Genomic DNA, 18053 nt, shown 5'->3' on the forward strand with positions numbered 1-18053 from the left:
AACTGAAACCGTGGAAAGCGAAACCGTGGATAAGGGGGGGACTACTGTAATTATAATAAATGTGAATGAACTTATTCTCAATTAAAAGAATTCTGAGATCAGGTAAAAAGAAAAGTGATAAAATCTAACTATATTCAATCTATACAAATTATAAAACAATATGAAAACGTTAAGAAAAAGATTAAATGATATACTAAATAAAACAAGTATGGCAATATTATTAATAGTAGACAAAACGGAAATAAAAGCAAAAAGTATTCAATAGGACAGTTAGTTGACTCATCTAACCTGCCTCTTTCCATCAGCAGAAACGACAAGACAGGACAAGAAAGGCAACATGGACAAACGGGCCAATAGGCCTGTAGTACCTAACAAATGTGTAAATACACAGGTTAAGTACAACTCCTTTTATGTACAATCCTAAGAAGACAATTTCCTTATGATTTGTTCCTTTATTGTATAATCCATCCTATACTTTTATAGTCATTTCCACAAGTCACAGCTGATCAGACAATATGTCACTCTTCTGTTTACTGTGTACTTGTTCCTTTTCTGTTTGCTTTTCCAAATATATTGGTGGTATATATATATTCCCTTGAACTATCTGACATTACATCTTTAGATCCATTATATAATCTGGCTATATTTTCAATATATTTTCCTCTTCCAATATAATAAATTACTCTCTTGATTAATAAAACTTTACATGAAAAATGAGTGATATTTCACTTTGAGTAACACAATTAGCAAACTCTTCCTAATGGCAAAATATGCAATTTAGTGCCTAAGGAACACATCATTCATTTATCCATTTACCATCCACATGGAATAATGATAAAAATTAACCATGTATTAAGCCACAAGTAAAACCACAATATCTATCATAAAGCAGAACTCTAACAGGCCACATTCTCTAATTACAATCCAATAAAATTAGAAATTAACAATAAAAGAATGACAATTTTTAAAAAGTATTACTTTAAAAATTTTAAACATAATTTTAAATAATTCTTAAGAGGAAACTAAAACTGAAATTACAAACTATTTAGAAAGAATAGCAATAGATTTAGAAAATCTATAGAACAATGTCAAAGTGGTATTCACTGGAAAATTTGTAGTCTTACATATTTTATAGAAAATTTAAAAAAATAATAAATGGAGAAAAATACAATTTAAAAGATTACAAAAAGAAGTAGAAGGAAAAAAAATAAAGACAAAATGGGAAATTAATGAAATAAAAAATAATAGAAAGTAAAGATTAAAAATGTAAAATTAATAGGACTATTAAACATGATCAATAAGTCAAAAATAAATGGCTTGAAAAGATCAAAATATAGAAACCTCTAGCAAATCTGATTAAGAAAAAAGGAGACGATACAAATAATATTAGATATTAGAAAAGACATTATATATTTAGAGGAAATTTTTAACTTATTAGAGGACAAAATACTTTATGCCATAAAAACTGACAAGCTGGGTGAAATGAATAGCTCAGGAACATATAAAGTAAGAAAAATTGATTCAAAAAAAGTTAGTAACCCTGCAAAGAACAAAAAATGAAAGAAATTGTAGAGAAACCCAACTTTTAGATCCAGAGACAATGGTGAGCTAAAATGGATTGCTCGCTCTTCTCTCTGAATTCAAATCTGTTTTTACAAATAAGTGAGAAGGAGGTTAATGGATTCCACAATCGAATCCAAAAAGTGTGAGAAATTCCCCAGTGGTGAAACACTGGAAACTTGACAATTAAAAACAGTAAAAAGACAAAGATGTCTGCTCTCTCTAAAACTAGAGAACATATACTAAAGTTTCTATCTACAAGAAGTTAAGAAAAATAGAGTTGCAACTATTAGAAATCGAGAGATAAAACTATCACTATTTACAGATAATATGATTGTCTATCTAGGTAATCCCAGCAAACCAACTAAAGGACAACTCATACTATTAAGAGAGTTCAGTGAGATAGCCAGATAAAACAATCAAAATTTTAAAAATTGATAGCTTTCCTATATACCATCAATAACTGACCATAAAATGCAATGGTATGCAATGTAAAGAAGGACTCACAATATCAAACTCCATAAAATACCAAGAAATAAACCTATCAAGAAATATAAAACCTAAATGATGAGTTATAAAATATCACAGAAAGACATAAAGATCTGAATAGATGGAGAGAGATACCATATTCCTAGATAGAAAGATTTCAGAACTGTTAAAGGAAGAATTCTTCCACAAACTAATCTATAAAGCCAATTTCAATAGGACTTTTTATAAATCTTGACAAACTGATTCTAAATTTCACAGGGAGGAAAAATGCAGGAATATCCAAAAACATTTTTTAAATAACAGTAAGAACGGACTTGCCTTACCAGATAACAAAACATGCAATAAAAGAATAGCAAGTAAAACAATGTGGTATTGTCACGGCAACAAAATAAACAGGCTAACAGTAAGTGTCCAGAATCAGATCCTTAGGAATTTAGTTTATGAGAAGGTGGCATTCCAAATCAATAGGCAAAGAGAGAAAGACAACATAGTTATCAAACACTCCTGACTATCTTTCAGGGACAAAATATAATTAAATTCTTAACATATCACATATAAAAATTAACTCCAGATGCCTATGAAAAGCCTTTAGGTAAAAATAAAATGATTTTAAAGTATTAGAAGAAACGATAGAAAAAGTCCTATGATCTTAGGATGTGTGGCAGAGACTGCTTTACCTACCCAACATTCATTCTTTATTTCCTTATTAATAGCAGAATCCTAATTTTAATATAGGCACACTATCACCAAGACATTTCCCAGTCTCTTTTGCACTTAGCTGTATTAGGTGAGAAAGGGTTATCTGGGACTTCCAAGAAACCTACTGAAAAGAGAGAGGATATTCAAGTGTAATGGCTGAAGCTCTAGTAGTAATTTTGGACAATGAGGTGACCTTGAAATAGAAGTCATGTGTGGGATAGCAGAGCAGAAAGATAGGAACATAGTATTCATTACACCTTGAAGCCACTATATCTACCTTAGACTATCTACCTTGAGTTGTATATTCTGTGAGAGAAAAGTAGCCTATTTTGTTGAATCTACTGTTAATTCATTTTATTACCATTTTATGTAGTTGAACCTAATCTTAAGAAATACAGGATGAAAAAAAAAAAAAAAGAAATACAGGATGGGAAAGGCCTTCCTAAGTAAGCAAGACACAAAACCTAGAAGTCATAAGGAAATGACTGACATGCATGATTTTATAACAATTTAAAATTTCTGTATAAAACCAAATAATATGTATATTCCCTCCTAATAATTAGGGATTTGAAAAGTTTAAAATTTTTCACTCATTAGATTGACAAAAGTTCAAGATAAAAAAACAAGTATTGGGAGGATTTATGGAAATGGTCATTCTTTTTACACTGTGGGTGGGAACTGTAAATAAGGTAAGCTTTTTAGAAGGCAATTTGGCATTAAATATTAAATCTTTTCATGTATATACCTTTTCACCCAGAAATTCTTGAAAAATACGGTGTAAATAAAAGGAAGTTCATTTCAGCACTATTTGTAATAGCAAAAGTTTGTAAGCCATCTAACTCTTCATCAGTAAAGAAGTGGTTAAAATTTACAATATGTTCATACTATGGAATACACTGCTATTAAAACACACATTGGGGGCTTCCCTGGTGGCGCAGTGGTTGAGAGTCTGCCTGCCGATGTGGGGGACGCGGGTTCGTGTCCCGGTCTGGGAAGATCCCATGTGCCGCGGAGCAGCTGGGCCCGTGAGCCATGGCCGCTGAGCCTGTGCGTCTGGAGCCTGTGCTCCGCAATGGGAGAGGCCACAACAGTGAGAGGCCCACGTACGGCAAAAAAAAAAAACAACACACACACACACACACACAGGTATCAAAATAAATGAGGTTGATGTGTATGTACTGATATAGAAGAACTTCATGACAGGAGCAATAATTATAGTATGACCTTTTTTATATGTAGACATAACGTATGTTTATTAGCCCATATATATGTACGAAATAAATAGAAAGGAAATTGGAAGGACCCACAGCAAACTACTGATAACAGTTACTTCTGGGGGTCAAGGGAGACCTGACTTTTTGCTTTATAAATTTTATTTTTGAATCTTTAAAAATGAATCCATGCGTTACTTATATAATAAGAAGAAACAAACAAATGTGAAAAGAAATCACTGACTTGGAAATACACCCTATAAGTTCATTGAAAAATACCAAATAAAGAAAACAGAGCTAGTGCTTAAGATGAAAGACCCAGGAATTATGAAAAATTAAAAAACAGCCTTAAAGGGCAGAAAGGTGAAGGATAAAATTTTAAAATTAAAAGGATTAACACCTACCTGAAAAAGAACTGATCTGAAATTCAGCAAAGTAACAGGAATATGAGAGAGACATAAAAGTGGTAACTATTAGCCATCATCACCCACCAAAAGACTGTACATTTTGGATTAAGAAAATACCCCACACACATTCACTCTTCCTAGCCACACTCAAGTAGTTGCATAAAGGTGGGAAATTATAATGGGAAGTTAAATTATGATACATATAAAAACAATTATAAAGTCATCAATTTTAAAATCTGACAGTCCCAATGAAAAGAATGTATGACCCCATCTAAGGTAAGGTAAATGAAAGCGTTAAAATTGCAAATAGAGTGTTCCCAACAAGGTGCTTGTGGAAAAATACCTTGATTTAATTTGACTCAGTAGTTGATACAACAGAGTATATTGAAAAAAACATTGTGAGAATCAAGAGATCCAGATTCTAGTTCTAGATCAGCCCCCAGTATAGCAACATAGCCTCGAGCAAGTCACAACTTATCTAGGCATCACTTACTACATTTGTATAATGAGAGGACCTGGGTACAGGATCTCTAAGTTCTGTATGATCTCTAAGGATATTTAAATTTCTAAAGAAATATATCTAAGAAACAGAACATTAACTTCTGTTGTCCAAGCTGTAGATCTGCCTGATGAGTTGTACACAGCAGTGGAAGTTTGTTTATGAGATGCCATGGTATTTGGGAGATAAAATTCAATGAGACGTTAGGAAGTATCCCAGAGAACGAGTGACCTCCTTTAGCTAAGGAGAAAAAGGAAATTCTTTGGCCAACTGGTTTTATTGAGCCACATAAAAAAAATCATTTTTACCTGAAATGATCTAAATCAAATGGTTTAACACTAAGACCTAAATACTCAGAAAACCAAGCACTTGGCACCATTTGTGATTGGAAACTGGGTAAAGTCATTACAATACAATGTAACTTTAGTTTACTCTTCCAGCTACTACTCCTCTATACAAACTTCCCTTTCCTGGGAGAATAGTCATCCCATTGTCACAAAAACATTCCTTCACTGATATCATTGCATTTAGTATGTCTTTCCCAGAATACCACTATCATTCAATAGACATTTAGTGTATGTGTTTTCATACTGTCCATTATTTTTATACACATGGTTCTCATTCAAGCCAACTTGAAAGTTCCTGTGGATGAGAAGCATATCTTCTTCTATTGTCTAACTTCCCTCAACAGATTACACTCTCAACATTTGTTGATTTAAAAATTCACAAATTATCTCTTTTAATTAAAGTCTGAGTTTTGGGAAATTAATTTCGCACCTACATTCTGACTCCTCATTCTTATGTAAATATGTTCTTTTTTGTATTAAGGAAAAGAAATTTAAAATAAGTTTAAAAAAAAAACCTTCATAAATATGAATCAGGGACAGGTAATCAGTATTTTAAGACATTTAACAATTGATTTTCTTTACCAATTTACTTTCATTTCTCTTGTTTTAATTCTTCCTCCCATTGGAAATCTGTAAATAAACAAGGCAAAACTATTATTATTATTATTTATTTTAACTGAATGAAACCTTTTTAAAATTACTTAAAACATATTTAATTTCTGTACCTGATAGTTATCCGATTTGGATCTTTGTTCAAAGTATTCAGTGTTTTCTTTTCATTTGTTCTTAATTGTATATCTAGAAATTCCTTGCAGCTGGCTACCATTGTGACCTATAAAATTTCAGCATTTGTTCATTTAGTTATGTCCATTCTTTACCTCTTTTCCCTCATTTATTTTTTCTGTATTTATTTATTTTTAATGCTGCCTTGGGACATCACGTTTAGCATAATAGAGTTAAAAACCTGCCTTATGCATTTTGCTTCTTTAAGAATTCATTCATTCACTAACGAAAGTTTACGAACACTTGTTATATGTCAGACACTGTGTTACACACTGGGGCTATGTAAGTAAGATTGTAAAGATTAATAAGATAAAATTTAAAATATTCAGCGTAGCACCTAACACATAATAAGCACTCAATAAATGAAGATTTCATTACTATCGCTATTACTACTGTTATATTATTATTTACCCTTCTATAGTTTGCAAATTATTATTCCTATTGAGGATTATTTTGTAATGAAAACAATGTGTAGGTATTAAGAAATCTGTATTCCAGAGCTTAATTCTGTCAAATGACTCTGCTTTGGTTTTTCACACCTGTAAAATGAAACTAACACCCTTTCTAATTCTCTTTCACACTTACTGAACTCAAAATCAGATGAGTTAATGTTAACATTAGGGAGTTTCTATTCTTGATTTCTTCTCAGTTAAGAATAATATTCAATACAACATTGTAAATCAACTATACTTCAATAAAAAATAAATTTAAAAAGAATAATATTTACATGAAAATACAAGCCTTCTTCTCATCAATTTTAATGCAATTTTTAGTATAATAATCTTATCACAATAATCAACTTAGATATTTTAAATAAAAATAAATAGTTTGGATTTGACAATATATATAAATGTCATGTTTCATGTTCATATCCCCAGTAATGGAAGAAAGGACCAATACAGTTACCAGGTGCCAAAAACATGACTATGGTTCTATTCACTGCTACAGCTACAAAGTTGCCCCCACTGGTGATATCTTAGTATAGCCTGTTTTTACTCCCATCTTCTCCAAAATCAGTTCTTTTTCCTGGTCTATCACCAATAATATTCTCTTTCTACTGTTATCATTATTCTGATGCAAAGGATTTAGGGAAGAGTTGCAAGTAGGAGGCACATGGGTCCCTCAGTGTCCCTCATTCATGGCAGACTTTCCCAATATACCATGCCACACCATCTTGGAATCTTTCTCAGCACATTCTTTCTCAACATATTACACTTGGTAACCACTACCAAGGTAATCAGCATTACCACATAAGTTGAAAGGCAGTTGCCATCCTGACTTTGGGTATGTATATGAATTTTCTTAGCCCTAACACAGAGATACAATTGGAAATATATTCTAAGGAGTACTATTCTATATCTTACAATCAAAGGCATATGAGGGGGAAAAACATAAGCACTATTAGAAATGCTTTCTTTTCTGCTCATTTATTCTTAAATTGCATGAGATACACAAATTATTTACTCCAATATTATTTTATACTATATCATTATATATTTATTTTCTTGTGAAAATTAATTTACCAGATCCAATAAAGTTTCTTTTCCACTGATTGTACAAAATTTCTTCACTGTCTCAAATGTAATATAATACCAAGCCATCAATCTTCCTGCCTCTGTGGGAAAAGACAGAAAAATAAACATTCCCCATCAGCTGAAACAACTTGAATTTTCATCAATTTAACAAACATTTCCTTAGCATCTTTGCTGTGCCTTTAACAGCATCAGGTACAAAAGACACCAAAAAATCTAGAAGACACGGTCTCTGGAACCTACAGGTTAGCTAGGGAGATAACCACATGTGAAATAGCTAGACTAGAGTACAAAATCCAGTTAATGATACTGTTTACATACACAAACTTAAGTACAGAGGAAATTAAGCCTAAAAGAATGGTCCATGTGGGATTACCTTCTAGACCTCAGGAAAAAACAAAACTTGTTTATCAAAAGAATAAAGTTTAAAAGACTCTTCAGAATAATGTAATGAGAGATATGGCTTGATAAACATAAGACTAAAATTCAGGTCAAACTGACCTGCTTAGAATCTTTGGGCCACCACTTACTAGTTACTAGGTGATCATGTGCAGGTTACTTTACCAGTTTCTTAATGTAATGTGGGAATAATAAAAGTATGCATCTCATATGTTTGTTGTGAAGAAGATTAAATGCAATAATACATGCATAGTACTTAGCATAGTGCCCAACGTTAAATAAATGTTGCCTACTTTTATTATCAAAACATGATGAAAGGTAGAATACAGAGGCCCTGAAATAGCCTTTAAATGCTATAAAGGAGTTTAGATTTTGGTTTTGATTTGTAAAATAACAGAAGACCACTTAAAATTCTTGAGCAATATTTCAATTAAATTTGAATTTGAAACTAAATTGTTTTGGAAATAAAACATCAGGTAGGCTGTGGGTAGGAGGATGGGTAGAGTGAGGATAAGTAATTGATGAAATGGAATTCATTTAAAAGGTTACTGGCTTCAATTATAAGTTGTCAAGAACATTACAAAGAATTTCAAGTCTTGTGAACACACACAAAAAAACAGCTGAGAAGAGGAAAAAGGCATACTGTTACTCAAGGAAAAGGCTAATATTTAAGTATGTGCTACAGGTTTTGCTGAAGAGGAAAGAATTTGACATTCCATCACTTATAGGCACCAAGAATAAGGTACAGTAGACAGAACTTAGACTCAGGAATAGCCACTTTCTCAATTAGGAGTCTAGTGAATATGTTCAGCCAAAACGTGAGTAATGCAGTGGTCCACCAAAGGGAGATTCTAAGAGCAGTGTGTGAGATAGCGAGAATATGGTTACCAAGGGAACTAGTATATGTTATATGTAGGGTAAATTTTAAGATGCTCCTCTTATCCTAGATGTTTATAACTTAATATAGGGTATCTCCCTGCTAGGAAAAATGAAAGGTTTTGAGAAAAGGCTTGATATTTGCTGGCTTATTAGTAAGGACGAAGGTTTCCTAGGTAAGGTATAAAAATAAACAAGAAAGAAAGCTATAAAGAAAATGAGTCAAGGCAGAAGCAATGGAAATAATTTTTTAAAATTTGCAAGTGAAGAGAGGAAATAAAGAGGCAACTTGCTATCAATATAGCTTTTGAATAATAGCAAATACAGGGTATTTCAAAGTAAAAGTCATAGAGTTGGGGTAAGGAGAGTGGAAGCAGAGGTCATGAGAATGCACCTCTCACATATCCTACTGCAAGAAGTGCTCTGATGGATGGCCCCAACTGCTATGTTCTGAATCTATCACTATGTACACACCAAGATCACACTTCTCAGGAGATACAAACAAATGACTGAGCATGGCAGGAATATTAAGAAAGATCTATAAGCCAAGGGACTCTTAGGATGGGCAACTTTGACTTGAAGATTCCCCATCAACTTTGCCAAATGGTCTTAGGACTGCATTGCAGGATAAAATTCTCCTTCCTTCTCTCTTTCCTTCCTTTTCTCCTTCCTTCCTTCACTCTCCTTCACAGAGGTAAGATTTGCATCCCAGTTTAATGACTTTCCATGCCTTTTGCAATTACTGCCCATTTTCATAAGGTTGTTAATCCTTCATAAATTTGCACAAACTAAGACTTGGCCTTTTGAGACCTCCTTCTATACACATTAGCAGGCAGAATAGCCAAAAATCTGGACAAGAACACAAGCATACAGATAAAAATACCTAGATACTTGAGTATTATAACCACAAACTAAAAAAGCAAAAACTATATGAAGCAGAATTACTGGAACATACAGACTAAAAATTTAAATACAAAAAATAAATATTCAAAGAGATGAAGTAATAGTAACACAAAGGAACAAGAAGTCATAAAGAAAGAATTAATTAGAAATAATATGTAAGGAGCTTCCATCCACATTAACAGCAGGCTAAGTAATTATGAACCAATGCCTCTGCTGAAGGCAACTAAGTCAGATAAATGAAACATATGAAATATCTTTTATAAGGCAGCAAAGAACTAACAAGATATTTATCTGGGAGAGGGCTTAAAACCAAAGGGATAAGCACACACAAAATATTTATAAAAACTGACCACATACTGGGCCATAAAACGAGTCTCAACAATTCTCAAAAGATTGAAATCATACTGAAAATATTATCTGATACAAAGCAACTGTAACAAATATCAAAAACAACAGCAACAACAAAAAAATTGAAAAGAAAAATAACTAGAAAACCATCATATGTACAGAAATTAAGAACTAGATTTCCAAATAACCCATAGGTCAAAGAAGAAATAATGAAAATTAGAAAATACAACAAACTGATTGATAATGAAACTATTACAAATCACAGCTAATAAAAATTCTTAGCCTTAAATAAATATATAGTATTCCTATACATTTACATAAACCTTTATTTCCTGTAAATATATAGTATATGCATTCCTATAAAATCTTGTATTCTATAAACTACATACTAAAAATAACAAGGTTTATGGGAAAAAGTATTGAGGCAAACAACTAAAAAATTCATACAACCTTATAACAAGAGCACTAACCTAAATGATCCTAATAAAAATACTGGCACAGTTAAAAAGACATATTAAATTCCTCATAAAGTTATATATACATACATGTATGTAACACTTTATGTGTGTGTGTTTTAAGTAGCTTGATGGTGTAGGGTGTAACAAGAGTTGAGGCTGCTGAATTAATAAATACAGAGGACAAAATGTCCAATGATTGGGCATTGCATAATATGTGCTTTAAAAGAAGAGTACATGACCAAACTGGGTCCAGAGGAGGAACAGGTAAAACAGCATCATGTACAATACCGTATTCCTCTGAAAACTCAGCTACATTCAGCTAGAATATATATTTTATGTTAAGCTGCTGTGATAGTTAATATTATGCGTCAACTTAACTGGGCCATAGGGTGCCCAGATATTTGGGCAAATATTATTCTGGGTATGTCTGTAAAGGTGTTTTGGATGATATTAACATTTAAATTGATAGACTGAACACTGATAGAATATTAGTGCTCTTTGCAATATTAATGGATTTCCATTTAAAAGATTTCTGTGGACAAATAAGAAAGTAAAAATCTTAGGCTAATCAATTTCATCTCTTTTTTACTACCTTTCTTCTTAGCACATTTAGTATGCTACTGAACCCCATGAATCTCCTAGAGAAGATAGTTTAGAGTAAAACTGCATTCTCTATTTTAATTTGGAGTCTCTCACCCCCCACCCCAGAACACTCACTAAGATAAATTGGTGTATGACATGAAGATCTAAATAGATTTTCACTATACCATTTATTGAAACATCAATCCCAAGGCAGTTCTCAATTTTAATGTGCAAAAGCAGCATCCAGGGAACAAGCTTAAAATCTAAATTACTAGGTTTTACTCCTAGAAGGGGAGGTTTGTAGGTCTGGAGTAGGGTTCATTAATTTCATTTTTAACATAACAGCACCCTCAGTTGACTTTGAGAGGAAGTAGTTAACCCAACCACACTTTAGGAAACATTACCCTGCTACGTGATAAGGAATATTTTCAGCTCCAAGATTGGATTGTCCTTTTGGACATTCCTGCCTGGACATGGAATGAGTGAGGAATGAAAGAGAAACCAAAGACATCAAACATTTTTTAATAGGCTTAACAAACCGGTTATGCTATTGAGAATAAGAGGCAAGTAGAGATACATTTTCCTAACCTTGGACAAAAAAGAGCAACGACTCATGTTTTCAGAGGAATTTTTTTTGCTGTAAATGTTCATTATCCCATTTCATCATCACAACAACCCAGTAAGGTAAGTAGGATGTGTAATATATTCTTGTTTTACAGATAAATAAACTAAGGCTCAGTAAGCATAAGGTCACAGCAAGCATAGTGGCAGAACTGGGACTGAAATCCAGGCATTTGGAACACAAATTTTATGTTCATTCCACTGTATAGTATTCCAGGTCAAATTAACTGTTATATGCTCTGGGTGTCAAGTTTCATGTCATATATGTAAGAAAAGATTTCCAATAGAAAACTAACGTTCAAATGTCATAGCAAAGGTGAGAGACCAGGATCAAAACGACAATTCATTTACATAATGACCATAGCTTAAGCTGTGAAGGTAAATTATGTTTTCAAAGAAATTATCATAAACTGGGAATAAAGGTCCAACATCTACACATTTAAGAAGCCCATAGTAAAGCAAAAAAGGTCAGCAAGGAGAAATTGATTAAAGAAGCAGAAAGAGAATCAAAAGAATGTTAAAAAGAAGAAAATTAATCAGGTAGTATTCACTGATGATTGAGAAAGAAGACAAATATTACACATATCATTTATTAAGTATGTTTAAAGGCAGAAGGAATGTTGTCAGTGGATTCAAGAAGTTCCACAGGGAAAGAATTATAGTGGGAATAAGATTCTTGAGAATTAAAATATCTGAAGAATAGATGAAGAAGTTATATTAGTGATTCTCATGCCCCCTTTAGTGAGACATCCTAGAATACAAAGAAGGTAATTCTCACAAACAAATTAGGTTTATCAGAATGAGAACCATGGGAGAGGAAACAAATGTTATAAATCTAGGGCTGAGAGTTAGGGAGGTAAATTGCTTTTAAAAACCTTATACAAATAAATATAAATAAAAACATAATACAAAATCATACATTTCTATAGTACAGTTGCAAGTATGTAAAAATGCATTTAAAAATGGAAGGATACATGAAATGTTAACAGATAGTCTGATTTTTTTAAACTTTCCTATACTTCCCAATTTTTATTCAGTAAAGTATATCTTCTTAAAAAGTTTAATTTGTTATAATGAAGTCAATATTTTCCCCTAAGAAACTTCTAATCATGAGTGGTAAAAACTACAAAACATTCTTTCTTGCTTCTGTTATACCCTATATAGAATCAAAAGGAGAGAGACAGAGAGAAAAGGAGCCTAAGTAACCATCCATATAAGCAATGTTTGAATAATTAAGAATTGGCAAAAGGATAGCTACAAGAGTTATGACAGGACTGAAGCAACCCAAAGATTTGAGCATTTTAATCCTCTGCTAAAAGTCACTGGCGTTAGTGAACACAAATTCTGTGCCTGTCAAAAAGAAGATCTATAATTTCAGAAATAAAACTCGTATAAATTGATCATGCTAATAATGATGATACCCTACTGAGAACTGAAACCACAATTTTACCATCATCTAAATTTTAGTAGAAAAAAAATTTTAATTTAGCCTTAAGTAAGCAATTGTTAAATTTACTAACAATGATGGAAAAATTACCAGTTGGTTTGAAATTAACATCTTCATCCATCTTTATCAGGTCCAGAGATGATAAATCATTCAGATTCTTCAAACATAATTCTGTTCAATTATAGAAAACACATTTTTTACTTTAGTAAAATAAAGAATCAACACAAAATAGAATTTACTATAAAATATCCTGAAGGTGTATTTCAGTGTAATTGTTCTGGGAAGAACTGTAGTCCCTATTTAAGTGGTTAAAAAAAAAAAAACTCATTTAAACAAAAGAGCTGACTAATATGCTGAAAAAATTTTTCTAACAGTAAAAATAATACAAATAATAAAAATAACACTCAAGTGATAACATTTACAACTTGGAGCTTTTAAAATGATATATTTGTACTATCTCATTTAATCCTCAAAACACAACATGGCAGGTATTAGTATTATTTCATATACAAGTTAGAAAATTAAAGAATAGAGAAGCTAAGTGACTTGCTCCAGGTCTAAATAACTGTTTTGCCATTTGACTTCCAATACGGCAGTAGTTTTTCTTTTTAAAAAAGCTTTAAGATATATACACACAAAGTATAAAGAGTCAAATAGTTCTACAGAGATTGTTCAAAAAACACCAGTCTTTCCCCTCCTCCTAGTTTGCCACACTCTCTTAAGGTAACCATTATGACTATTTTAGCTGATGTTTCTAGTATTTACTTCAGCATCTCTGAATATGACACTATTGCACCTGGAAGGAACCTCTGAATAGGAAGCAATGCAAGTTCACTCTCACTGATTGATGGGGATCAGAGCAATTGTAGTAACCTGTTGCATTCAGTGTTCTCTCTGTTCCCTGCTATAAAGACACAGACCTACTAGAGAATGGACTTGAGGATATGGGGAGGGGGAAGGGTAAGCTGTGACAAAGTGAGAGAGTGGCATGGACATATATACACTACCAAACGTAAAATAGATAGCTAGTGGGAAGCAGCCGCATAGTACAGGGAGATCAGCTCGGTGCTTTGTAACCACCTAGAGGGGTAGGATAGGGAGGGTGGGAGGGAGGGAGATACAAGAGGGAAGAGATGTGGGAACATATGTATATGTATAACTGATTCACTTTGTTAGAAAGCAGAAACTAACACACCATTGTAAAGCAATTATACTCCAATAAAGATGTTAAAAAAAAAAAAAAGCCCAGGAGATTGGAGGCGGTTAACAGCAGAGAATGGGAATACCACAACCTATTCAATGTTATATAGAATAGCCACTCACAAAAACATAGCCCTTAGAAAGCAGGGTTCTTTGAAAAATACTTTAGTTTAAGCAACATTGCTAAGGCAGCTTGATAGTTTTAAGTGTTTGGTTAAGTAAGGCTTTTGAAGTCTTTGCTAATTTTCTTAATTACCCACTATTAAATTAACAATCAGTGGCCATCAACAAAAGTCTACACATAATAAATGCTGGAGAGGGTGTGGAGAAAAAGGAACCTTCCTACACTGTTGGTGGGAATGCAAATTGGTACAGTCACTAGGGAGAACAGTATGGAGGTTCCTTAAAAAACTAAAAATAGAGTTACCATATGATCCTGCAATCCCACTCCTGGGCATATATCCAGAGAAAACTATAATTTGAAAAGATACATGCACCCCAATGTTCATTGCAGCACTATTTACAATAGTCAAGACATGGAAGCAACCTAAATGTCCATCAACAGATGAATGGATAAAGAAGATGTGAGATATATATATACACACACACACACACACACACACACAATAGAATATTACTCAGACATAGAAAAGAATGAAATAATGCCATTTGTGGCAACATGGATGGATGGATGGACCCAGAGATTATCATACTAAGTGAAGTAAGCAAGACAGAGAAAGACAAATAACACATGATATCACTTATATGTAGAATCTAAAAAAAATAAATAATACAAATGAACTTATTTACAAAACAGGAAGAGACTCACAGACATAGAAAACAAACTTATGGTTACCAAAGGGGAAAGAGGGGGAGGGATAAATTAGGAGGTTGAGATTAACATGTACATACTACTATATATAAAATAGATAACCAACAAGGACCTGCTGTACAAGCACAGGAAACTATACTCAATATTTTGTAATAATGTATAAGGGAAAAGAATCTGAAGAAAAATATACATATATATAAAACTGAATCACTATACTGTACACCTGAAACTAACATGACATTGTAAATCGACTACACTTAAATAAAAAAAAAACAATGCTCTCAACTTTCAACTTCAAAAAAATTAATATTCAGTAAGTTAATCAAACAAGAATGCTTACTATATGCTGAGCACTATTCTAAGCTTAAAGTTTATAGTAGTGAACAAGGCAAGGTTCTTCTTCTATAAAACTTGTATTTTACTGAAGAAAGCAATCAATAACAAATAAATAATTTCAGGTATTGATAAGTATTACGAGGGAGGGAGAGATTGGGATTGACATGTACACACCACTATATTTAAAACAGATAACCAACAAGGACCTACTGTATAGCACAAGGAACTTTGCTCAATATTCTGTAATAACCTAAATGGGAAAAGAATTTGAAAAAGAACAGATACATGTATATGTATAACTGAACCACTGTGCTGTACACCTGAAACTAACACAACATTGTTACTCAACTATACTCCAATATAAAATAAAAATTAAAAAAAAAGAAAGGTATTATGAAGGAAAATAAAGCTGAGACAGGAACTAAAGAATAACAGTTTTTTAAGCTTTTATTTAATTAAGCTTACGTGTATTTCAGATACACAGCTTATAATTTCTGATTAAAGTAAGGATGTAGTCATCCTAATTTTCAACATAAACACATCACCTTTTCCAAGAGCAGGAAAACAGCAGTAACTATGGAAATTGTTTTTCCTTTGTCTCTGTAAATGTGGGTTTAAATAAGGTAGTCCAGGAAGGTCTCTCTGAGGAGTTGATATGTAAACAAAGACCTGAATGAAATGAAGGTTCAGGCCACGTAAAATATGCAAGAAGTGTTTCAAGAATAAAGAGAGTGCAAGGACCTGAAGTGCGAACAAGCTTGATGTGGTTAAGAAACAGCAAGATAGCCAATTTGGACAGAGTGGAATAAATGAGGAGAAAGTGACAAGAGATGAAGTTAGAGAAATAGGCATGGGGATACCAAATAGGACTTTGTGGGTTCTGGTGAAAGTTTGCATTTTATTCTAAGAGTGATGGGAGAGGTACTGGAGGATACTGAGTAAGAAAGTATAACAAAATTTAGGAAACAGCATATTGTATGCTAAAGATGCTTCCTAAGAAATTTAAGGCAGAGCTCCAAGCAAACCAAAACATTCTATCCAGTTATATAATAAATTTGGCTATTCTTTATAGGCAAAACTTAGCCACCTATAATAACTGAAAATAAGACAAATATGAACTGTTAAGAACATTTAAGAATGCCAGAGATTTCTGTGCATTAATTTTGTATCCTGCTACTTTACCAAATTCATTGATTAGCTCTAGTAGTTTTCTGGTAGCATCTTTAGGATTCTCTATGTATAGTATCATGTCATCTGCAAAGAGTGACAGCTTTACTTCTTCTTTTCCGATTTGGATTCCTTTTATTTCCTTTTCTTCTCTGATTGCTGTGGCTAAGACTTCCAAAACTATGTTGAATAAGAGTGGTGAGAGTCGGCAACCTTGTCTTGTTCCTGATCTTAGTGGAAATGCTTTCAGTTTTTCACCATTGAGGACGATGTTGGCTGTGGGTTTGTCATATATGGCCTTTATTATGTTGAGGAAAGTTCCCTCTATGCCTACTTTCTGCAGGGTTTTTATCATAAATGGGTGTTGAATTTTGTCAAAAGCTTTCTCTGCATCTATTGAGATGATCATATTGTTTTTCTCCTTCAATTTGTTAATATGGTGTATCACGTTGATTGATTTGCGTATATTGAAGAATCCTTGCATTCCTGGAATAAACCCCACTTGATCATGGTGTATGATCCGTTTAATGTGCTGTTGGATTCTGTTTGCTAGTATTTTGTTGAGGATTTTTGCATCTATGTTCATCAGTGATATTGGTCTATAGTTTTCTTTCTTTGTGACATCCTTGACTGGTTTTGGTATCAGGGTGATGGTGGCCTCGAAGAATGAGTTGGGGAGTGTTCCTCCCTCTGCTATATTTTGGAAGAGTTGGAGAAGGATAGGTGATAGCTCTTCTCTAAATGTTTGATAGAATTCGCCTGTGAAGCCATCTGGTCCTGGGCTTTTGCTTGTTGGAAGATTTTTAACCACAGTTTCAATTTCAGTGCTTGTGATTGGTCTGTTCATATTTTCTATTTCTTCCTGATTCAGTCTTGGCAGGTTGTGCCTTTCTAAGAATTTGTCCATTTCTTCCAGGTTGTCCATTTTATTGGCATAGAGTTGCTTGTAGTAATCTCTCATGATCTTTTGTATTTCTGTAGTGTCAGTTATTACTTCTCCTTTTTCATTTCTAATTCTATTGATTTCAGTCTTCTCCCTTTTTTTCTTGATGAGTCTGGCTAATGGTTTATCAATTTTGTTTATCCTTTCAAAGAACCAGCTTTTAGTTTTATTGATCTTTGCTATCATTTCCTTCATTTCTTTTTCATTTATTTCTGATCTGATTTTTATGATTTCTTTCCTTCTGCTAACTTTGGGGTTTTTTTGTACTTCTTTCTCTAATTGCTTTAGGTGCAAGGTTAGGTTGTTTATTCGAGATGTTTCCTGTTTCTTAAGGTACGATTGTATTGCTATAAATTTCCCTCTTAGAACTGCTTTTGCTGCATCCCATAGATTTTGAGTCGTCGTGTCTCCATT

At 32.9% G+C, this 18053-nt stretch overlaps 1 protein-coding gene across 1 annotated transcript in view; it reads right to left on the reverse strand.

Annotated features, from left to right (window-relative positions):
• Positions 1-18053, reverse strand: part of HFM1 (helicase for meiosis 1) — a 121535-nt gene that overhangs the window by 66979 nt on the left and 36503 nt on the right. Inside the window, exons 18-21 of the mRNA XM_027114305.1 lie at positions 13252-13332; positions 7519-7610; positions 5938-6044; positions 5795-5842 (exon numbers count right to left, since the gene is read on the reverse strand). Of these exons, the coding sequence (XP_026970106.1) occupies positions 5795-5842; positions 5938-6044; positions 7519-7610; positions 13252-13332 (328 nt within the window). The remainder of the gene's footprint in view (positions 1-5794; positions 5843-5937; positions 6045-7518; positions 7611-13251; positions 13333-18053) is intronic.

Source organism: Aethalodelphis obliquidens, unplaced genomic scaffold (assembly GCF_003676395.1).
Source record: "Aethalodelphis obliquidens isolate GAN/ISIS:26980383/991018 unplaced genomic scaffold, ASM367639v1 scaffold13, whole genome shotgun sequence".
Classification (NCBI taxonomy): domain Eukaryota; kingdom Metazoa; phylum Chordata; class Mammalia; order Artiodactyla; family Delphinidae; genus Aethalodelphis; species Aethalodelphis obliquidens.